Source organism: Hyperolius riggenbachi, chromosome 6 (assembly GCF_040937935.1).
Source record: "Hyperolius riggenbachi isolate aHypRig1 chromosome 6, aHypRig1.pri, whole genome shotgun sequence".
NCBI lineage: Eukaryota > Metazoa > Chordata > Amphibia > Anura > Hyperoliidae > Hyperolius > Hyperolius riggenbachi.
Genome location: NC_090651.1, coordinates 23,754,902 through 23,779,734, shown reverse-complemented (window position 1 = coordinate 23,779,734; position 24,833 = coordinate 23,754,902). Strand labels below are relative to the sequence as shown.

Here is a 24,833-nt window from a genome sequence, read left to right as displayed (position 1 = left end):
CCCCTCCTCTAAGTGTCTAAAATAACACCCCCACCTAACCCCTCCCCGTAAGCCTGTAATTGCCTAAAAGAACCTTCCCCCTCACCTAGTGCCTAACCTTAACCCCCCCATCGAAGCGCCTAAAATGAACCGCCCATGTATTGCCTAACCCTAACACACACACACACACACACACACACACACACACACACATTTCTCCAATTTAAGTAAAACAAAGCTTCTAACCCTAGCACCTAAACGACAAATAGCTCTAGCCTTTCCTATACATCTGCCCAGATGACCTGATCCAGGATGAGCCCTTCTTTGAAGATCTCATAACTCTTTACTATTGTGACCTCAGTATCAAGTTCTTCCTACTAGAATCCTTAGTTAGCCATAGCCCAGAATATGCCTCCTTTCTGTACCGTTGTGAAACATATGGAGACAGATAGATAAAGACCAGTAGATCATTCAGCCCCCTAATATTTCCTAAAAAATGTGTGTTCCAGTTCTTGGTGAAATTCCTAAATTTTCAAAGTGGCAACAAAGCTTATTGAGAGGTTTGTCACATGAGCTGGCAATAAAGGTTCTCACCAATCAACTGTGTCTCGGTCCCCCAAGATTTCTCTGATCTCCTCCCGGCATTTCTCTTGGTGTTCTGGGTATTTGGCCATACAGTATAATATCCAGGAGATCCCGCTGGCCGTTGTATCGTGTCCCTCAAACATGAAGGTGTCCACCTCCGCTCTCAGGTCCTCGTCAGACAGACCCCGGCCATTCTCATCCTAGATTAAGAAAACATAGATTAGAAAGCTGTTCAACGTTTTAAAAAAAGAAACAAAAAGCCTAATCCAGTGTGGAAAACCCATGTCCAGTTCTAGCCATGCTTGCGTTTGAGTGCAATATCCCTCTTTGAGAAGCTCCGAACTTTAATAAATCAGTGAAAGGAAGTGGTCACTTATGACCAGACCACGGCCTAATCAGAAGTCTCAAGCAGCCTCCTGACAGGTGAGAGTTCTTAACATTGGTTAGTACCAGTGAAAGTGCCATACTGCAGAAAAGATACATAATAGTGTGCAAAACTATTTCAGAATCATGAATGTTTACATGGCTACAGCTGTGGTAATGGCAGGGGCCTGATGTACGTAGGTGTTCTTTCGACCAACTAAAGTTTGGAAGTATGCCCCCACCCCACCTCCTATCTACATATTTCTTGTGTTCGCTTCCTGAGCTGAGCACAACCATCTCAAATGAACTGAGCTGGAAGGCCAACACCGCCCTTACCCAGAGGAAAGTCCAGCAGAGACTATTCTGCCTCCGCCAATTAAAGAAGTTTGGTATGGCCAAGGAACTGCTGACGAGCTTCTACTCTGCCACAATTGAATCTGTCCTCTGTTCTTCCACCCTGGTCTGGTATGCTGGCTCCGCTGCTAACTACAGACACAAACCACAGAGGGTCATCAGATGAGCGGAGAGGATCATCGGGAAATCCTTTTTCCCCACTGGATCTCCTCTACAACTCCAGTCTGCGCTGCAGAGCACTGAATATTGCCAATGATCCCTCACACCAAGGCCACCGCTTATTCAGTCAGCTCTTATCTGACCGGAGGTTTCAATCCATCTCCACCAGGACCTCAAGGCATAAAAACAGTTTTTCCCTCGGCTGTCAACTGTTTGAACTCTATTCATGCTTCCGTCCCTCCACCCTTGGAGTGGCCTTGGGGGCCCGGGCCACTAAAGGTGCCCATGTTAATAGCCATGATTGGGTTCCATAACGGGAAATTTGGGTCCCTGGGGCATCCACTATTTGTACACACAGTCTATATGTTATTAGTTGAAACGCAACGCTTCAAATTTCTCAAGACAGTCTGCTGCTAATCAATCATGGCTATTAACATGGGTGCCATGACGATGCCCAAATTCTCCTGGTGCCTGCGGCACCCACATTTCCCATTTCTATCCTATATTTACTGCATCATTTCTTCTGCTAACCTTCCTTATGAAAGCTGAAAGGATAGCGGGTGAATGAAGTAGAACTGCTGCCTTCCACCATAGCTCTCTGTACAGTGATCAATATCGATGGGCCAGTCACACTATAACAGGTTTACCGTAAGCTGGTTTTAATACCTTGGCACATAAAAGAATGTCGAGAAAATCCAGATGTCTCTTCTGCTGGATCTTCTCCAGTTCTGTCTCCTGTCTGAGAGACTCTTTACGCTGTTTAACCACATTTTCTGTATTAAAAATGTAATTCATATATATTACCCACACCACACTATAGAAACATTGAACTTTTAGAATGGGTACAAAGACAGTCAACTAAATTAAATCAGAGGGATAGAAGAGCTCACTTACCAAGAACGGTGGGACAAACTGTGTTTATTTAGCTTGGAAAAAAAGGCAACTGAGAGGTGGCCTGATTAACAGGGTCCATCTGAAAATGGCGCCTGCGAATAATGGCGCACGGTGTTGCCGCTAATCCGTTTGGCGCTTATCGCTATTTAACGTTAAAGCCTGATTGTTATTTAGCGTTAACACACAGAACCCTCTCTGTACCTATCCCTAACCCTAAGACCCCCCTGGTGGTGCCTAACCCTAACCACCCCAGTGGTGCCTAACCCTAACCACCCCCTTGGTGGTGCCTATCCCTAACTACCCCCCTGGTAGTGCCTAACCATAACCACCCCCCTGGTGGTGCCTAACCCTAACCACCCCAGTGGTGCCTAACCCTAACCACCCCCTTGGTGGTGCCTATCCCTAACTACCCACCTGGTGTTGCCTAACCCTAACCACCCCCCTGGTGGTGCCTAACCCTAACCACCCCCTGTTGGTGACTAACCTTAAGCACCCTCCTGGTGGTGCGTAACCCTAACCACCTCCCTGGTGGTGCCTAACCCTAACCACCCCCTGTTGGTGCCTAACCTTAAGCACCCTCCTGGTGGTGCCTAACCCTAAGACCTCCCTGGTGGTGCCTAACCCCAACTACCCCCCAGGAGGTGCCTAACCCTAAGACCTCCCTGGTGGAGCCTAACCCTAAATCTCCCCTGGAGGTGCCTAACCCTAAGACCTCCCTGGTGGTGCCTAACCCTAACCTTGACAGTGTTACATTAAATCCATTCACTGTTTTGCAGTTAAATAACGTCTGCAGTTTGGCTTATGTAGGGTGCTATTGATAAATAACGTTACTGTGCACAATAACGTCTGCTGTTTGGCATATGAACGGCACTTTTGATAAATAACGTTACTGTGTGCCGTTTTCCTTCTTTTTTCCCTGTGCGCCATTATTATGCAGTACTAACGACAAATAGTGATAAGCGTATCTTTTTAATGCAGAGGCATTTTTATGCATAGGCGCTGTGCGCCAATATTCACTGATCCGTGATTAACATGCATAAATATATCAGAGGGCAATACAAAAGCTTGTCAGATTAGCTTTTTGTCCCTTGGGTGGTACAACGGACAAGGGGACACGATTTGCGTATGGAGGAATAAAGGTTTTACCATGCATTTAAAAAAAAGGGGTCCTTCACAGTGAGACTGAGTGGTTAAAATCTGGGATATCTTTCCTCAGGAAGTAGTTATGGCAAACTCTACATCTGCATAAAGGATACCAGAGCTGAACTCAGCCACAGCTCAGGCCAGGTGGCCAGAATCTGGCGGTAGTGTGCGGGTGGCCAGTAGCGCTCTGCGTGTGCGCATGACATCAAAATCATTGTGAGATGGGAGGCTGATACTGCCTGGGCTCCGTTGTCAAAGGCAGAACCCTTAAAGGATGCCCGATGTGACATGTGACATGATGAAATAATGATGAAATAGACATGGGTATGCACAGTCCCTAGCACACAAATAACTATGCTGTGTTTGTTTTTTCTTTCTCTGTCTGAAAGAGTTAAATATCAGGTATGTGACTCAGTCCTGACAGACAGGAAGTGACTACAGTGTGACCCTCACTGATAAGAAATTGCAACTATAAAAACACTTTCCTAGCAGAATATGGCTTCTGAGAGCAAGAAAGAGATAAAAAGGGGAATTTCTTATCAGCGAGGGTCACACTGTAGTCCCTTCCTGTCTGAGTCAGCCACTTACGTACCTGATATTTAACTCTTTCAGGCAGAGAAAGAAAAAAGGAACACAGCATAGTTATTTGTGTGCTAGGCACTGTACATACACATGTCTATCTCATCATGTCACATGTCACCTCGGGTATCCTTTAAGCAGTACACTATCAAGCCCCAAATATACTATTGAAGCAAGCAACAACTAATGAGAAACATACATTTAGAGCATGGGGGCAAGCTTAAAGAGAACCTGAACTGAAAATAAAAAGTCAAAATAACCATACACAGGTCATACTTACCTCCTGTGCAGTCTACTACTCAATCTCTTTCTCCTCCCCTGCATCCCATTTGTCCACTGTGATCATTGGAATTCTCAGGCCTCCTTTTTAAAAATGGCCATTACCCCATAGCAGCTTCCTGGTCAGCACACTGATAAACTGTAATATCGCCCATTTGAGAAACATGGACATTACCTTGCACATTCAGTTGTAACTGATAGCTGCTGATATATAACTGACAGCAACTGGTAAATTTCAGTTCTGACAAAATATTGTCAGAACTGGAAGGGATCACTGTAAGAAGAAAATGGTGAGCTTCTGAGAGGAACTGACGGTGAGGCTAGTATGTAACATTCATTTGCAGCTACATCATGTGTTTAATATTTTAAATAATTGTACTTGCTTCAGGTTCCCTTTAAGCCTATAAAGCAGGGTGTGGGGTAGTAACTGCCCAAGGGTGCTTGGAAGTTCTGAGTGGAGAGGGAATTAAGATGTGCCACAGGAGGGCATGCCTGCCAGGAGGAACTGGGAGTTTAGCGGGAGTACTGCTGGGGGGGGGCAGAAAGTTCTCTTGCCCCTGATGGTTCTTGAGGGGATGCCACTTCTGTATGGTGAGCCCCTACAGGAGAAGCCTGAAGAAATGACTGCCGAGGGGTGGTGGGGGGGGGGGGGGAAGTCATGGTGAGCAGTTCTTAACAGATGCCCAGTAATGAGATCATTGAAGTGCAAGCAAGCCTATGCTGGTCTCATCATTCTTACTTTGCTATACTAATGAAGGACAAATGACATCTTTTCTCATATTTTCAACACCAACGACTGAAATTTCACATTTCTCACCAGGCCCGGATTTACCTCACAGGAGCCTATAGGCACAGATGTCCTGGCACCCTAGACTCCGCCCTCCATGAACCTACAAACCCCCCACCAAACTGCACCACAAGTGTGCTGGCTGGCCCAGCTGTCACGTCTCACTTACTCCTCTTGCCAGTCATAGGTAGCTACAGTGCCCCTTAGTATTAGGTAGCCAGAGGTGCCCCCTTAATCAGTAGCTAGAGGTGGTGCCCCCGACTGAATGGAGATTTGGTCAGGGGAATGCAGAGAGCAGGGTGAGTAACCTCTCATTTACGCTCTGCTCGGGACTCTGCATAGGGAAGGAGGGAGGCACTGGGGGAGGGGAGTGAGCCGCCTCCCCATCATCAGGTGCCTGTAGGCACGTGCCTATAGTGCCTCATGATAAATCCGGCCCTGTTTCTCACCCACTTGTATGTTCATGCGCAATCCTCAGTGCCCGGCGGAAACGGAATCCATGAGGACTCAGACTGAAGATGAAATCATTATGGTACGGGAAACATCGGAATCTGTGGTCCACCAGGTAGGAGAGCTCATAGACAGCCTTTATGTATTTACTTTCACTGTATGGAGAGAAAAAGCGGAGACAAATTACCTGCAAATCATAATATACATAAATAGTTACCTTGGAGGCTCAACTTGTTTAATTTGTAAGTCATAAGGGTATATTACTGTTATTTTAGAAAATAAGGGCTTGTAATTGGTGACGGATGCAAAACTGGACAAATACACCTTTATTATCAAATAAAATGTTGTTGCCATGCATTGTGATAGGGACATAATATAAACAGTGTAATAACTGGGACAAATGCGCACATAAAATACATGGATTTTAGTTACAGTAGCATGTATTATTTTAAAACTTTAATGGCTGAAAACTGAGAAATAATGTTTTCCATTTTCTTCTTATTACCGTTAAAATGCTTTTAGAATTCTGCCTATCTGCCTCCTCCTGCCTATCTGCCATCTCCTCCTGGATGTCCGCTAGGTTCCTGAAACTAAATCTAGACAAAACAGAATTTATGATCTTCCCACCCCGGGCCATCCCTGGACCTCCCAGATGTGCAGGTCACTGTTAACCACACTACCATTCGCCCTACCTCTCAAGCCCGCTGTCTGGGTGTCATCCTGGACTCTCCTTCACTCCCCACATCCAAAACCTCACAAAGTCCTGCAACTTCCACCTTCGTAACATCTGTAAGATTCGCCCTTTCCTGACCTCTGCCACTACCAAACTCCTCATCCATGCTCTCATAATTTCCCGCCTCGACTACTGCAATGCCCTTCTGTCTGGTCTCCCTATGACCCGAATAGCCCCACTGCAGTCCATCATGAATGCGGCAGACAGAAATATCCACTCCTCCCATCGCTCCACCAGGGCGGCTCCCCTTCGTGAATCCCTCCACTGGCTTCCTATCCAGTCCAGAATCAGATTCAAGATATTGTGTCTGACCTACAAATCCGTCCACAAAACCTGTCCAACCTACATTTCTGATCTTACTCAGAGATACACACCAAGCAGCTCACTCCGCTCCTCCAATGAACTTCGCCTGATCGTCCCTCGCATCACCCAGTCCCATGCACGCCTCCAAGACTTCTCAAGAGCCGTCCCAACACTATGGAACTCCCTACCTCCACCCATTAGGGCAGCCCCCTCCTTCAACACCTTCAAGAAGGCCCTCAAAACTCACCTTTTCACTCTGGCCTACTACCCCTCACAATTGCTCTAAACCCACAGTTGAACTCTGGTCCCCTACCTCTCGTGTCCCTACCTCTCCCTCTAGATTGTAAGCCTTTGGGCAGGGTCCTCCTCCTTTTGTGTCCTACCTGATCATGCACCTCCATTACCGTGCACCTATGCTATGCATTTGAGTGAACCTAACTTGCCTAATCTCCATGCTCCCCTCCAGTGACTGACTAAGCATTACCTTATGCTCATACTGTGCTGTGTGATCTGGTTTTCTTGTATTCCTGTATTGTCATATTGCTGTATGTCACCCCTAAATATTGTCTGTAACCTAAACTAATGTCCAGCGCTGCGTAATATGTTGGCGCTTTATAAATACAATAAATAATAATAATAATAAAAATACTTATCAATATGTACCACCCAAAGAAAGCCTAATTGGTGGTGGTGGTGGGGGGGAACAAAGATATAGATCATTTAATTGTGACAAGTAGTGATAAAGTTATTGGCAAATGAAAGGGAGCAGCACTGAAAATGTGAAGATTGCACTGGTCCCGGCTAAGGGTAAAAAAAAACCTCAGTGGTGAACTAGCTAAACCACCAGTGGTGGGCCGAAATTTTGCATCGAAATTCGCATTTACGCATCCTAATGTGAAATTTCAGGGAAAATCGTAATTCATTTTGTATGTAATAGTAGTATTTCATAATTTTGCATAATTGTTGTGCAATTTCGCTAAATTTTGTGCTGACTTTAGCGGTTAATAGCAAAGCCCCCATACATGCTATTGCTACCAAAATTGTTGCGTATGTTAAAGAGAATATTGGGTAGAAGTAAAAAAATTTTTTTCAAAAACACAGTTTTAGAGAAAATAGATTTTAAATATGCAAAGAAAAATGGATTTTAACCACTTCACCCCCCCAGTGCTAAATTTCTCCGTCCCTCTGCGCACCGCTTCACCCCCAGGGACGGAGAAAGGCGCACTTGTTTATTTACTTGCTGGGAGTGGGCGGGGAACTCTCGCGCGCACTCCAGCCAGCCCGCACAGCAGGTGACTAATTGGATGTTAGGAACGAGCGTTCCTAAATCCAATTAGCCTCGCCGATTGCGAGTAGAATGAAGACGGCTTTAAACAAAAGCCGTCTTCATTCAAAACAATGTAATGTAAACAAATGTGCAGCGCGCGATCGCGCGCCCCCGCGACCCGCGCGCGCACACACACCCCGGCTCTGCAGTACAATGATTGGTTATGGAGACTCTCCAGTCCCCAATAACCAATCATAGTACATAAATACTACAATGGAGGCAGCGCTGAAAGGTAAAAATAGCGCTGGTGTTTCAGGGGTAAAACCCCTCAGTTGTGAAATGGTTAAACTATTTTTTCGTTTAAAAAAAATGTTTTCTTTGCTTTTTTAAAATCGATTTTCTCAAAAAGTACAAGGTCTTTTTGAAAAAAAAAATTTCTGTCTTGTATCCACTATTCTCCTTAATATATGTAGTAATTTTGGTGTCACTATCATGTATGGGGTTTTGCTATTCACTGCCAAATTGGGTACAAAATTACGCGAAAATTGCGCAAAATTTTAGGCGAAATTACAAATCACTATACGAAATCAATTGAATTTACAAATCGTAATTATGTATAAGCATAAATGCAAATGTTTACGTGAAATTTTGCGTAATGGTAATTAGCGTATTACGATCATCTGTAAACCACGAGTAAGCAAAACAAAAAAAATAAAAATAAATGAATAATAAAAAATACTCAAAATTATGATAGTACTTTTCCATTTGCTTTTTGGAACTCTTTCCATTGCAAAGTTATTCTAAATAGAAAATGAAAAAAGGAGAAAACTCAGGGGAAAAAGTTAGTTGCACATGGGCCCAAATCTCAAATGCAAAGATATTCAGGGACCACAAACCTGTTGAGTTGGCAGTTGCTCTCGTAGCTGAAGGCGCATTTCATGATGGAGTCCAGAGTCATGAGGCTGACGTGATGGAAAAGCTCCACCGGCTTTGTGTCTGAGGTCATCCGTTCCCATTTATCCTGACCAAGGTCAAACAAAATATCCATCTGATTTTACGGTAGCTGAAAATATTTCTGGTTAGGAGTTTTAAATTAGATCCCTCCCTCCTGCTGACCCTCCACTAAAAAGTGGACTAAGCTATGATTGACCACTGGGGGTGTCGTCAAAAATGATATCAGTCACTGCTTTCATTTACATCCCCATTGGTGAAAAACGTGGATCCTGTACCTCTGGCTGGCCACCTATTAGTGTCTTAATTAAAAAGACAAAAGAAAAGACAAACACTTATATAGCGCTTTTCTCCTGGCGGACTCAAAGCGCCAGAGCTGCAGCCACAAGGACATGCTCTATAGGCAGTAGCAGTGTTGGGGAGACTTGCCTAAGGTCTTCTGCTGAATAGGTGCTGGCTTACTGAACAGGCAGAGTCGAGATTCGAACCCTGGTTTCCCATGTCAGAGGCAGAGCCCTTAACCATTACACTATCCAGCCACTAGCCCTAACAACCTCCTTTGTGGTAACCCCGAGTCAGGCTCAGGCCAGAAATCTGCAGCTCGGAGCAGTAACCCCGAGCCTGACTCATGGTAGCACCTGGGAGGTATAAGCAGAGCCTGTGCGCAGTGGGCATTTGCAACGCATCTCTCCTGGGATCCAGACGCTGGCAGCCATTCTTCTTCCGAGTCCTCTGAGGCTCTCAATCCCTCTGGGGGAATTGCCGTCTCTAGCCATGATGACTGACATTTATCTCACTATAGGGGTAGAGTGCCACCCAATGGGCTTCATTCACTAAACCATGATAATTCATATAACGGCCACGCTAGCGGTTTTTTGTGTGCAAACACAAATTTCCACGCAGAAGTTCAGGATTGCACGCAAAAAACAATAGCGCGGCCATGATATGAGTTCTCACGGTTTGGTGAATCAAGTCCAATGGACGGAGGGCGAATCACAACGCTGGATCCAGGGAAGGTGAGTGATGTGCAGGGCTGCTTCAGGTCTCTCTAGCGGCATGATTTTTTTTCCCCCCGCATTTAGGGTCCAAAAGCAAAATATTGCAGTGTTTTGAGACCCTAAAATCCGGAAGTAATCATACAACTATAGAGGTTAACTCTATATTATTTGTAGTCATTTAATTCAATCATTACATATTTTTGGCTTAATACATTTTGTTTTATTCATACTACTATGGGCCACACCATCCCTAAACCCCTGGCCTGGCCATGTTGGCTCTTACTACTGAGGGTGACTAGAGTTGCCTCTCAAATGACAAAATTCACCCCACGGTCAAGCTAGGAGTAATGTTCTGAAAAAACGGATCAGTAAAACACCTAACATAGAAGAGACCATCCAGACACTTCAACTTTTTTTTTGTTTTTAGAAGCCCTTATTTGCTACTTCCTTACCAGCATGACATTGGCGCAGTCTGACATGACTTTGACGTAGGGCTTCAGGACATCATAGTGGAACCCCGGAGTGAGCAGCCGGCGGTGCTGGAACCACTTCTGTCCCGATAGCACCAGTAACCCTTTCCCTGCAGGACCAAAGTACAGAGGTCAGAATAGGAGTGAAAACAAGGGGTACACGATACTGCAGGAGGTGTGCCCCAAAAATAAATTATTTAATAATAACATGGACTATAAGAGGATGAACTAACCTCCATAAAGGAGTCAAGCAAGGTAAGCCACACAATATAATCAACAGCCAGCACTGACAGATTTCGTGGTATTAAATCCACTTCATCAGGTAAGTTCCTGTAAGGTCTGCTGACTGTAGCTAATGGCCCTATTCAGGGTGATGCCCAAAGTGCTCTTGTGCTCATCGGGGTTAGGTATTGGGGTTTGAAATGGATGTAGCATTTGTCCCACCCTTTAAAAGCACACTATCGAGAGTGATGAGCATAGGATCCTAGTGAATAAGGAATCCACACTCTCACAGACTCTCCTCTTGGTTTTCCAGATGCCTTGTGGCTGGGCACATGGGAGGGGTAGCTCACCCATCTTGTTTTAAAGAGACTGTGTACTGTGAAAATCTTACATAAATAAACGTGCCAGCCTGTTTCTTCTCCTACCCCCTCTGTGACATTTTTGCCACTCCTGCTGCTTTCCTGGTGATAAAATCACTGTTTTCTTCATTGTTTTTTTGTAAACAATGAAGATGGCCGCCAAACAGGAAATGCATCATCAGAGCAGGTGCCTGTTTGCAGAAGCTCCACTGAAATGTGACTTGATTGCTGGAATGTTACTCCCACATGTTTCCTTAGCTGCTTGTCTGAGCTCTGCACTGATCTCTCCGCTCCAGGAGCCTTGCAGAGCCGCTGGCTGTGAGCAGAGACAAGCCTGTGACTCATACACACACAGGGGTGCCTGCAGGGGGCATGCATAAATTCACCCTATCACAGCAGAGAAAGTGCATTCCTCTTTGTCTCAACAAACCTTGACAAGAAAAGAAGATTAGATGTATTACAGAGACAGTGCAACTAGAAAAGGCTGCAGTAATTCAGACCACATTAGAACAGGTATAGGAACTTATAGGATAGAAGAAATAAGGCTGAACATTTGTTACAGAGTCTCTTTAAATCACAGACTAAAAAAAGCATACTTGTCACTATTCATTAAAGTGGGACTAAACTACTTAAACTAAAAACTTAATTACCTACTTTTAGGTACATACAAGAACATTTGAAAGCGTCCCTTTGTGTAAAATCCTTACTTTCAATGCAGATAGCAGTACAAATCTAATCTCTCCTAATCTGTTAATGTATTAATTGCTGTCAAGTATAAGCCTTCTACCTGGTCTCTTTATTCTGTTCCTCCTCCCTCCTCTACTGAAGAGATACATCACCATGGCAACAGCTAAGTCACTTTAGTAGATGAGGGAGGGGGAGCAGAGTGACCTGGCAGAGAGCTTTCCTCCGTGTTCAGCTCTATGGAACTCTCCTGCTCTGCGGCAACTGATGAGTAGAGAGGCTAAAAGGATACCAGAACCCAAAGGGTCTGGTAAAATGAAAGCTGCAATGGGTAGGGAGAGAAACCAGGGTTTAGCAAACCTGGTAATGTTATTTTTAGTAACTCTCCAGGACAGGTACACTTCGATACTTGACTCCTCCCAGGAAACAGGAAACATCCAATAGGCCTCTCTATAAATTGAATTAACCGACAGGTGTCCAAAAGTATGTATTCAAGAAACCAAAACAGGTCTAACTACGCAACACCATATTAAAATATTACACATACTTCACATACAGTAATATGTATACATGCATATACACATTATACATAGCTATAAATAGGGTGGGTTAGCCCACCTGTCCTGGAGCGTTACTAAAAATAACATTACCAGGTTTGCTAATCCCTGGTTTTTCCAGTAACGCTCCAGGACAGGTACACTACTACACTTCGAGATGATAAAGAAATAATTCATCACCAACCTTAGGGTGGGCTGACCGCCTGTAGGACTGTGAGGTTTTCTGGGGGCTCCAATCCTATATTCCTATAGGCCTCCATTATTCATAATTTTATCCAATTAGCAATAGTCTTTTTTGAGGCTCTCTGACCTACTTACCTGCCCGAAAAATTTACAAATAATGCCTCAGATTTCCTTAACGACTTAACTTTGTCCAGGTACGCCAAAACTGATTCTCTAACATCTAATGAGTGCCACTCTAATTCCTTGTCATTAGAAGGATTTGGAAAAAAGAAGGAAGTACTATTTCTTGCTTCCTATAGTAAATATCTCCTACCTTATGTAAAAATTCCACACTTGTTCTCAAAATTATTCTATCATCATGAACAATACAATATGGTTCTCTACAAGAAAATGCCTCCAATTCGCTTATTCTTCTTGCAGACGTGATAGACAAAAAAAAAAAAAAGTTTTTAACATGAATAGTCTTAAATCCATAGTATCCAGTGAATTGAATGGAGAACATGTAAGGGCTTTTAATACAACTGAAAGTTCACCAATATTGGTCTGTTCCACTCAATTGATTTAACAAATCTAACGATTAAAGGATGAATAGCCAATTGTTTATCCCAAAAAAAGTAAGAACAGAAATCTGTACCTTGATAGTGCTCAAGACTAGACCTTTGTCTTTACCGCTCTGTAAAAACTCAAGAACTGTAGCAATCTCTGTAGAATTATACTGAGATAGTTGTTTCGATGAATTAAACGTTTTCTAATACTTGAAGTAAATTGCCCTTGTGTTCTTCTTCCTATTTTTCAACAAGGTTTCAATCACCTTGTCTGAAAGTCCATACCCTTTTAAGATTAACTTTTCAGAAACCAAGCTGCCAGCTTCCAGTTGGTTATCTCCAGAACTTCCTGGCCTTGGACAGTTATCGTACAATTGTTTACTGGAAGATAAACTGGGCTCTGTAATTTAATCTTGAGTAATAAAGGGTACCAGGAACTCTTGGTCCAATCTGGTGCTATTAGCATCTTGGTTTGGGGGTCCATCATCTTTCTTAAAACCAGCGACATCAGATTCAACGGTGAAAATGCATAAACTAGGTTGAATGTCCATGGTTGAGCTAACGCATCCACTGTTATGGGTTTGTCTCTGATATTTACAGAATAAAAGGTGGCACTTCGAAATTTCTCAGTTTGCAAAAAGGTCTACCTCTGGACTCTTCCATAGACTCACCAGATCCTGAAATACTACCTGATTCAAAGTCCACTCTGTGTTGGATACTTGAGCATGGCTCAGCAAATCTGCCCGAGAATTGAACTCCCATTTCAAATGTACTGCGGTAAGGGACAAAAGATTTTCCTCTGCCATATCTAGATTCTCCAAGGCCAAGTGTAGTAGCTTCCTGGGTTTCATACCTCCTTGTCGATTGATATATGCTACTACTGTCGAGTTGTCTGAACTTAGCTGAACATGGCAATTTCTCAACATATGGATAGATGCAGTCATTGCCAATTTTACTGCAAACATCTCCCTGAAATTGGAAGACTGATCTCTTATATGCAGAGGCCATATCGAGATCCTGAACGTACGCTCCCCAACCCGAGAGACTAGCATCCGTCATAACCACCATATGTACTGTAACTTGCCAAGCCCTGCCTTGAGTCAAGGATGACAGAGTCACCCACCATTGCAGATCTTTTTTCACAATGTATGAAACCTCGATTATGCGATCCAACGTATTGGTCGTCCTTTGCCAATTCATCAGAATCCATGATTGTAACCTCCTGGTATGCTTCAAGGCCCATTGGACCGCCGGAGCTGTTGATGTTAGTAATCCCAGCAATCTCATAGCTTCTCTGACTGCGACATAATATTTTGTCATAAACAAACTCACTTCCTACATCACTTTTTCTCTTTTTTTCCTCTGGAAGATACATTTTCTCGGATGTGGAGTCTATCAGGACCCCCAACAATTGAATTAACTGTGTTGGTTCTAGCTGTGATTTCTTCCAACTTATTATCCACCCTGCGCGCTGTAGCTGGGTTAACACCATCTCCCGGTGATTCAACATGAGCTCCTTCGAATCTGCCATAATTAAAAGATCGCCCAGATACGGAATCACAGCAATACGTTGAGCATGTAATGACGCAACTATTTCCGCCACCACTTTCGGGAATATTCTTGGTGCAGACTTGTTTCCAAATGGGAGGCAATGAAACTGCAAAACCTGTGTACCCTCTTTGACTGCAAATCTTAGGAATGTTTGAGATTTATTCTCCATTGGAACATGCCAGTAGGCATCCTTTAGGTCTAATACTTAGCATATAACCGTTCTATAGTAACAGATTCCTTATCGAGTAAATCGACTCCATCTGAATTTTAGATACTTTATGTATGTATTCAGAATTAGTATAAGCCGAAACTTGCCCGAGGGTTTTTTGACCAGGAATAACTTGGAATAAAATCCTGCTCGTTGTTCCCAAACTGGAACTTGCGATATCACATCTCTGAGTATCATGTCCTGCAGGATATCTTTCAACGCTGTCAACTCTTCTTGAGACATGTTCAATTCTGTTATCACAAACCTTTCCGGACGTTTTTGATTGAAAGTTATGTGATAACTGGACTGGATTAGATTTAAGGTAAACGGGCTTGTTGAAAACCTTTTCCACTGTGGGAAGAATAGGCCCAGTTTTCCTCCCACTTTTTTTTGTATGTCATTGCTGTGGTTTGGATTGGGAGTCAGAACTCCTGAACAGGATGTTTGGCTTATTCTGCTCCTTGTTAAAACACCAAGGCTTGCGTCTTGTCTGGGGTTTTGGCTTTGTGTGTGGTCTGTCGTCTTCGCTTCTGCCATCGCATAATGATGGGCAGAAGTACACACACTCCCCCACCTCCTCCGGCCTAGTGTCTGCGCTCCACTGAAAAGCAAGTGTCAGATGCTAATCACTTAGTGTCTGATGATTGCTTTTCAGTGGAGCGCAAACGCTAGGCCGGAGGAGGTGGGGAGCGTGCGCACTTCTGCCCATCATGCGATGGCAGAAGCGAAGACGACAGGACATACTGCGCATGCGCGGCACAGTATGTCGGGGTTAGAGGTCAGGCGAGTCACCCGGACACCGGCATCTATTGGAGAAGACGGGCGGCTGACGGCAGGGGAAAGTCAGAAGCGGTAAGTATCTAATTTTCTCTCCCTACCCATCACAGCTTTCATTTTACCAGACCATTTGGGTTCTGGTATCATTTAATGAAGTTTAACTTCAAATTGTGTGCAAACTTAGTGCACATTGTATGCAGCATGGAAATGGGCAGGTCAAAAACTTCAGGAAATTGATTTGATTGGGTCTAATCCCAATCTGCATACAATATAGATCAAAGTTGCATGGATAATTTCCCACATAAGAAAGATCAGGTATCCCATATTAGGGTGTGACCCCGCATTAAGTGCTCAAGGTACAATTGGCCTCATTTCACTAAGGTTTATGGAACACTTTATCAAAGGTTTGATAATTTACCTCATGAGTAAAATCTAATTTTGAATTCACTAAGATGTTATAGATTAGGGAAGGAGGAAGGGAGGCACTCAGGGAGGGGGGAGAGCCGCCTTTCCATCATCAGGCGCCTGTAGGCACGTGCCTACAGTGCCTTATGGTAAATCTGGCCCTGATTGAGGCCAATGTCCATCAAAGCCCAGATGGCAATACAATGATACATACCTATCCATGGTGTTATGAAGTAATAGGCAAAGTTGTCCTTTGGATCTGTTTAAAAAAAAAAAAAAAAAAGTATAAAGATTCATTTATGCCGTTACACTCATGTCATGAAGACTGTTCACTTTCTATAAACAATTACCAGAACAATTGAGAGCTAATACTGTGTTGAGAGAGGGCCCCTTGAGGCTCCTCTAGCTTAAGGGCCCTGGTGCAATCGCAACCTCTGCATCCCCTATTGCTATTCCACTGTTAGCATTAGTGAGGAAGAGGCCATAGGGAAACATGGACACTGAACTGCACATCAGTTGTCCTTTTGGGTAGGAACACACTAGGCAGAATCGCATATCCGTTTTCCACTATGTGCTATGGAAAAGGCACATGCGATTCTGCCCAGTGTGTTCCTACCCTTTAGTTACAACTGGCATCAACTGATTTAGTGTAAAAAAAATTGATAATAATATAGTCCTCCATGAGGAGATGGACTTCCAAAACCTGACAGATCTGTGAGATTTTTACTACCTACTGCCGGTTCACACTAGAGTGGATGCAAAACAGAAACGGTTAGCGCATCCACTGGGTGGATGAGTTCCGTATGTTTCGGACCTGCTTGCTTCAAATTCCCCATCCACTCCACGTCCGCTCCTGCGCCCAGGGCTGGGCGGAGGCAAGAGAGGCTCCATCCTCAGGGCGCAGTGTAGGAGATGGCACACAACTCACCCACTTTGAAGTAGAGAGAAATAAGAAAAGGGAGATACAGGTCAGTGACTACAAGCCAGATAACTAGAGATTAAGATCTTGGGGGCCTCTTAGTCTAATAGCAATCAGTGTGTGACGGCTGGGGTGGGGGGGATGGAGGGGCGCACATTGGTATCTTAGCACTGGGTGCTGGAGTACCTTGTCCCGGCTCTGACTTTGCCAATCACGTCTGCATCGCCGCTCGATCCATCCATATTCAGCCCAGAGGCCCACAGGAGCATGGGGCTCTCCATAGGCTGCATTAGGCCAATTCTCCCTAGCAACAAGGAGAATTTTCATTGGTTCACCAGGAACCAATAAGAATTCTTCATTGGTGAGGATTCCCATTGGTCTTTTGCAGCCAAATGGAGATCCCCATGCTTCTACTGGCCACCAGGCTGTGTAGTTGAGACCGAGTGGCAGCGATGGAACATGTACGTTTTACATCACGGTGGAAATCGAAACGTGCAAAGAGACAGTGTCCGTTCTCATAGGCTTTCATTGTACACATTTTCCCATCCGGTCACATGTGCCAAGCCAGGACTCGGCGAATCCTGTTTTTAACATTAGGATCTGACTGCTTGTTGCGCTAAGCAGAGCTTAAAAAAAAAGTCCCAAAGAGGTACGTAATTTAGGCAAGTGTGAAGCAGCCCTTAGTGCCCGTGACATAGGAGAAAAGCAATTAATAGTGCCTTCTACTGTGGCCGAGATACATATTTTATACATATGCAATTGCATCTAGATGACGGCATGTTAGCAATTTAGACGTAAACAGCATTTATCAGAACTCATAAAACAAAGACAGAAAGCAGACTGTACCTTGTCTGGTCAGAATGGCTTTCGCATAGTCCGGGTGACAGATGATAAGCGAGGCAAAGAATTTTCCCAGCCACATGGGATAGCCGTATCCAAATCTCCTCGCGTGGCGGGCCACATTGTCCAAATCTTGGCCATCTTGCTTAAACTGTTGACATAAAAATAATGGATTGAATGGGAATGAAGCAGAGAAATCAGAGGCTATTCCAACATCAGCCAAATATCCTTTTCTCAGTCCAGGCCAGGGAATGAAACATTAATTTTGACTAATTGATTGATAGTTATTAACCTGTTTTTTCTCTGGTCCAGTTCTCACCTAACTAAGCCTGCAGTTCCTCTTTAAGGTGATTTGAAACACAGCATCTCTTCTCTGTTCTAAAAAGAAATTACAGCTCAAACCTACTAGGAGAAAAACATTGGGAGAAGAAGGGCATTCACACAGCACTTTCTTCTTCAGTTGGAAACTTGAGAGGAACTCCAGTGAACTTTTAAGGGCCCTTTTCCACTAGGGCGTTTGCGACTGCTTAATCGCAAAACCGCAAACCGCTAGTGATTTTAAAATCGCTACGGTTTGCTTTTTAACATAGGAATCGCGGTAGGTAATTTCCACTACCGCGATTCGTTTTTTACTTGATCGCGATCGCGCCGCGGAACTTTTGCCGCGATTTTGCTATGCAGTGCATAGCATAGCAAAATTGCGGCCGCAAACGTCGGGAAATCGCCGGTAAATTTTTAGCTTTTTCGATTCAGCAATCGCTAGCGTTCAGCGTGAACGCTAGCGATTGCTAGTGGAAAAGGGCCCTAAGTGTTGGCAGGTGATGTAGCTGCTGCATGGTTTTTGGCAGTTGGAAAATGCTGTATTAGCTATTTTCCACAATGCAACAAGGTTCACAGACAGGAAACTGCCAAAAAAAGTATGTACTTTTCTTGTGGGAGGGGTTTCACCACAATATCAGTCATACAGCGCCCCCTGATGGTCTGTTTGTGAAAAGGAATAGATTTCTCATGTAAAAGGGGGTATCAGCTACTGATTGGGATAAAGTTCAATTTTTGGTCGGAGTTTCTCTTTAAGGTGTTTGTACACTAATGCGATTTCCCGCCGATAGACAGCAGATTCAATCACTGTGATCGAATCTGTTGTGAAATCAATAACGCAAACGTGGACCTAACGACTGATTTCCATCCGAAATCGATCGATTCTGTCGATCTGCCCAGACAGAAAATTTTGCTTGATCGCCGGCGGGTTGGGGAGCGCATCATTAGCGGTGTTCGATACAGCGGCGACCGATGCAGCAATACATCACCTGTCCGGCTGGCAAGAGTCCCCGGGTCCCCGCAGTCTCTCACTTCTTCCAGCGTCCTCTCTTCACTTCCTGTCCCATTCTGTGAGAAAACGAAATTCAAACAGTACAGGGCGCTCTGCTGTTTGAACTTTCTACTTGTGATAGGACGGGACAGGAAGTGAAGACGGAGTACGCTGGAAGAAATGAGACTGCGGGGATCCGGGGAATGGCGCCGGCGAACAGGTAATGTACAGTTATTGCGGCAGGCCAGGGGAGCAGGGGCGGCGAGCAGGCGGCAGTTCCACACAGGTTGTGAATCGATTTCATGCTGAAATCGATTCAAAATCTGTTTGAAGTGTATAGGCAGCCATTAGATCCCTCTCTGATCAGATTCGATCAAAGAAGGATCTATCTGTTGGTCAATCTGATGGCAATCCACCAGTGTATGGCTGCCTTTATTCAGAGTCGGATCAGTTCATTTCGGCGCGCAACTCTGAGAGCCGAGCTCCGAAGTTGGGCGTGTCAGGAACCGGCCCGCGGCACGCCTGCGTATACGGTTCCCGACTGCGGGTTTGTCCAGATTGAGAGGGGAAGCAGCCTTAGTCAAGCTAAAACAAGGCTGGGACCCCTCAGAACACCTCTCACTGCCACCACTAGTGGTTCGCTAGACACTTCCACTCTGCTGTCGAGTCCTCAGCGCGCACTCCGCGTTTTCGTATTCGGGTCAGCTTTGCACTTAGGCCGAATACGGGAACGCCACGCACCCACACACACACAGTTGCAATCTTACACTGTAGTGAAGCAAAAACCCACTAACAGTCGTTCCGAACGATACTGTTAGCCACTCTGCTGTCGCTACTCGCACTGGCGTTTTTCGTACGTTGGGTCAGCTGCGCGCTTTAGGCCAACGTATGACAAACGCCCCCACACACAATGCAATTACAATTTCATATAGTAGTGTTGCTCAAGCATACAAATAGGCATGGACTTATACACACTTCAATCTCTTCTAGGCTATGAGTGTTAGTTTAGTACGGCAGAAGTCAAGCTTATTAAATAATAATTTAATATTCCAGGGAAAAAGGTGGAACAATGCAGAAGAGAATATATACAAAAGATTACAAAAAAAACAAAGTAAAAAGTTAAAGATAAAAGTACAAAAATAAAAGTTACAAAAATACACACCAAGCAATCTGCTTACCCAAATACAGGGATCCAGATAGAAGAACCTTGGACTTTTGTGGACGGACACAATTCTGGTTAGACCAGGAGTCCACTAGCTTGGGCCAGGAGTCCAGCTGCAGCTACCGTCAGGAGGGGACTGATTTGAGGTATCTGTCCCCTGGTTTTTATAATGAAATATTCGCCTCGAGGCTGTAAGCCTGTGTGGAGGGGGGGACTAGATTTAATTACATCCTCAGTCATCATTGGATTTCCAGGCTTAGTCCATACATAACGCGCGTCATATCCTTTCCTGTGATATGCCACTTTAAACCTTTCCTGTCTCAGTTTTCAGATCATCAAAAAGGTCTTTTCCCCACTCCAGGTGACAATTGATTAAGGCTTCCTCCACATCCCAGCAGGCCTGTCAGATGTAATTTCTAGAGTCTTTTGTTAGCCTTTGAAGTTCCCTGACTCTGTCCTGATTTGTATAATGGGACAATGGGGCTTCTAATTAGCTCCCTGCTCCCAGAGGAACTGAGGGTAATTGTATTCCACACTGTCATACAGACAAGTACAGCTTCCCCAAAGCCAGATGACCACCCATACATACGCATCTGAAGTACATAGCAGACCGGAAAATGAAAATATTATCCTTACATCATAAGCACCCCAGTATATTCCTGACAGGGCGCCCCATAGCAGCAATGCTATGCTGTGCGGGGCGCGTGGTAGTAATTCAAGGCTCTGGCGTCTGCCAGACCCCGAATTGCATCTCCCTCCGAGTTGCGACAACTGAGAGGGGGAATAGTATTTAACTCTGCCTCGGAGTTTAGCGGCAGCGGTGAGAGCCGTCATTCGGCTCTCCCTGCGCCGAACTGAGCGGCACCAAGTTAATATGTACTCGACAGAGTGATTACATTGTCTTTTATTTATATTTCCTTATCAGCCATATTTGGTAAACATTCCTGGCAGTGCCTTATCTCAGCTGCATGCTTCACTGAAGTTGAAAAAGGAGATACGTTTCAAGTCCTACATCATAGAGCCATATTAACCCATGCCATGCACTGATGAGGACCAACTAGTATGAAACAGTTGTATACATGTTGGATAAGTGTGGCACTGTAATATTAACAAGCTGACACATTGTTGCATTCCAGCGGTTCTGGAGGTGTGTTTAGCTTTCCAGAACAAAAAAGGGACGATTTGCATATTCAGCAGTGATGCTCACTCCATCGATCCCATCAATCTGATTGGATTGGTTAGGAGATTTTCATCTGTTAGTGGTCCTAAACGATCGTTTCTGATTGTTCATACTAAGGATCGTTCAGAAAATTGTATCAGTAGTGGCCACCACCATTAGATATAAATACAGCAGCTATGTAATAAAATGCAATGGCAGCTTTCAGGGCAGATAAACTGTACTTTGGAAACTTGTAATTTGTAAATGGACAATAATGCTTGTTCGCAAAAGCAAATATGATAACTGTATGGATAATAAAATAAAATAAATAAAAATTAAATAAAAAGTAGCAAAGCACGTTTTTATTGAATGTTCTGAGGACTTGTGGTAGACAGTAGGAATGCTCATTCGAAGTCTGTGGAATTGAAATTTTCGCATTTCTGATGGGAACTTTGATATCGGAAAATGAAAATCGGAATTCCGGGGAAATCTGATTTACCGCAACTAAACAATTTCACCCCAATAACAGAACTCGGAAGCATTGGACCAATCAGAGACTGCTGAATTTCTATTGAAAAAAGTAAAATTAAAATTAAAAATCGGATCACCGCGTTAATTTCACAAGATTCTGTTTTTTCTGTTTCCGATTTTTTTTGGGGTAGTTTTTTTGCATTTTCTGATGTAACAAATTTACAAATAAAATAATCCTCGGAAATTGGAAAATAGGAAATTAGGAAAATAGCAGTCAGAAAAGTGGAAATTGGAATCGTAAATGGAAATTTCTGATCAGACAGGTATAAAGTTATAACGACAAAACAAAACAAGCCTGAATGACACTTCTGGCACACACTGACACGAGTGACGCCGATGGCCACTGTTTCTCTTCCTTGGGTTGGGTGGGGTCACTTTGTGGGGAAACAATCAAGCTCTGGTATGGTTTTACCAAACTATGGAAAATCGCAAGAGGTCCAACTTTGTGCTACAATAAATATTTCTTGGCTGGATTGGATTGGACATCCCTACAGCAAGTTTATTTCTAGCTTATCTGGTCTCCGATGAAGTGCTTGTTGAACCATGAAACATATGTCGGGTTGTTCTTGGTGATTAAAAAAAAAACCCAACTATGAAAATATTTAGAATTTATCCTTGACGTATATAGAGCCGAGGGATGGGCAGTCCAATTCCAAATCCTCCAGAATTCCTAATTCCATTTAGTAGTACCTGGGTGGTTTAATGGTTAAGGGCTCTGCGTCTGACACGGGAAACCAGGGTTCGAATCTCAGCTCTTCCTGCTCAGTAAGCCAGCACCTATTCAGTAGGAGACCTTGGGCAAGACTCCCTAACACTACTACTGCCTATAGAGCGCCTCCTAGTGGCTGCTGCTCTGGCGCTTTGAGTCCGCCAGGAGAAAAGCGCGATATAAATGTTCTGTGTCTGTTTGTTTCTTAATTCCGAATTTTTATTTCCGTTGATTTCACTAGGTTTGTTAGGTAGGCTAGCAGGAATATTTAAAAAATAAAAATCTAAAAAGACCTTGTCATTTTTTTTTTACTTTTTTTTTAGAAAATGAATTTTAAAAAAATGTCAAAGAAATTTTATTTAAACTCAGCTGCAATACACTTTAAAGAGGAACTGTCGCAAAAATCTTATATTTTAAAGCACATACAAAGAAGAAGTTCTTTTCTTCCAGAGTAAAATGAGCCGTAAATTACTTTCCTCCTATGTTGCTGTCACTTACAGTAAGTATTAGTAATCTGACATTACCGGTAGATTTTGGGCTAGTCCATCTCTCCATGGGGGATTCTGAGCATGGCCTTTATTCTTTATAAGGACATTTCCTGAAAATGATTAATACAAAGATGCTGGCCAGACTCCCTGCACACTATTTTTTTGCAGTTGGACGGAGCAACTGCCATTCAGTACACGACCTCTTGCCCTGGGCTCGCTACATGATTTAAAAAAAAAATTTTTTTTAAAAGTGCTGTGTTGCCCCCTTGCTGCAGGAATTGGACCGGCAAGGGGGTTAATATTCATTTTTCAATCCCCTTCCCACAGTGTGGACTTTTACATTTTGGGCTGGTGCACACCTGAGCGTTTTTTAAAGCGCTTCCAGGGGGAAAACTGCTTGGCTAATGAAAGTGAATGGGCTGGTGCACACAAGATCGGGTGTTTTTTTCCACAAACGCAAACTCGGGGGCTGCAGCAAAAGTATAGGAAAGTGGAAAACCGCTCTGAAAAACGCTAGTTCAGAGCGGTTTCCAGGTGTTTTCGTTACAGAAGCTGTTCAGTAACAGCTTTACTGTAACAATATATGAAATCTGCTACACAAAAACGCTCCAAAAAACGCTAGGCATGTTTAGAAAACCTCTGTAAACATGCCTAGAATCGCTCTGAAATCTGCTACAAAAACCTCTAGCGTTTTGCAGATCTGCTAGATGGTGTGCACTGGGCCTACGCCCTTGTTCACATTGCATTCGGCGTGTCCATCTGCAATGGGCTTTTTTTGAGGCTTCCCCCCCCCCGATTCCCAGCACTTGGGGGGGGGGGGCGATTCGTTTTTGTGCTTAGCGGTTTTCTAAGCGTTTTTTCCGAGCGTTTTTGTAATTCACTCCCTGACGCAAGTCAGAAAATGAACTCTTTGACCCGGAAGGAATAAATACAATTATTTATTCTTAAAAACGCAAACGCAATCGCTGCACAAAGCGATTTTGTGAGCGTTTTGTGTTTCTCCTATACTTTCTATCGAGGCGGAAAGGCCTCAAAAATGGTCCACACACCGCTTTACTGAACACACAGTGCACCTTCCCATAGACATTCATTGTCCATGCAGTCGGGGGGGCATTTTTAAAAACCACACGTGGGCGAAAAAAGCCAAAAACGACACCATGCAATTTTCGGTCAGATAGATGGGTCGAATAGATCATTTCCGACAGATCCGATTTGATTTCTGATCAATTTCCATAGAAGTGATCAGAAAAAAATGTATAGTAGAGCCGATCGGATCTGTCGGAAATTATCTATTCGTCGCATCTATCCGATGGGAAATTGCATAGTGTGTACCATGGCATTAAAGGAATACTGTAGGGGGGGTCGGGGGAAAATGAGTTGAAGTTACCCGTGGCTTCTAATGGTCCCCCACAGACATCCTGTGCCCGCGCAGCCACTCCCCAATGGTTTACTTCTGGAATTTAAGACTTTAAAGTCTGAAAACCACTGCACCTGCGTTGCCGTGTCCTCGCTTCTCCTGATGGCACCAGGAGCGTACTGCACAAGCCCAGTATGGTCTGTGCCTGCGCCGTGCGCTCCTAGTGACATCAGGGGAAGTGAGGACACGGCAACGCAGGCGCAGTGGTTTTCAGACTTTAAAGTCTGAAATTCCAGAAGTGAACCGGAGGCGGGGCTAGAGCATCGGTGAGTGACTGCACGGGCACAGGATGTCTGCGGGGGACCATTAGAAGGCCCGGGTAACTTCAACTCATTTCCCCCCGACCCCCCTACAGTATTCCTTTAAGGTTTAAAGGTATAGAACAGTAGGTAAAGTAAAGCTGTCTGTGGAGTGGTAGAAATGGTGGTCAGTGGGCAAGGTGTCCTAGGTAGGGGAATATGCTTGCCTGAAGAGGTGAATTTACATCTGAATCACATGTGGGGAAGAGAAATGA

General features: G+C 44.1%; 1 protein-coding gene across 1 annotated transcript in view; it reads right to left on the bottom strand.

Moving 5' to 3' along the window:
* Nucleotides 1-24,833, bottom strand: part of LOC137520727 (cytochrome P450 4B1-like) — a 43,620-nt gene that overhangs the window by 16,736 nt on the left and 2,051 nt on the right. Inside the window, exons 2-8 of the mRNA XM_068239025.1 lie at nt 17,551-17,695; nt 16,000-16,044; nt 10,277-10,404; nt 8,772-8,896; nt 5,576-5,727; nt 2,107-2,213; nt 574-764 (exon numbers count right to left, since the gene is read on the bottom strand). Of these exons, the coding sequence (XP_068095126.1) occupies nt 574-764; nt 2,107-2,213; nt 5,576-5,727; nt 8,772-8,896; nt 10,277-10,404; nt 16,000-16,044; nt 17,551-17,695 (893 nt within the window). The remainder of the gene's footprint in view (nt 1-573; nt 765-2,106; nt 2,214-5,575; nt 5,728-8,771; nt 8,897-10,276; nt 10,405-15,999; nt 16,045-17,550; nt 17,696-24,833) is intronic.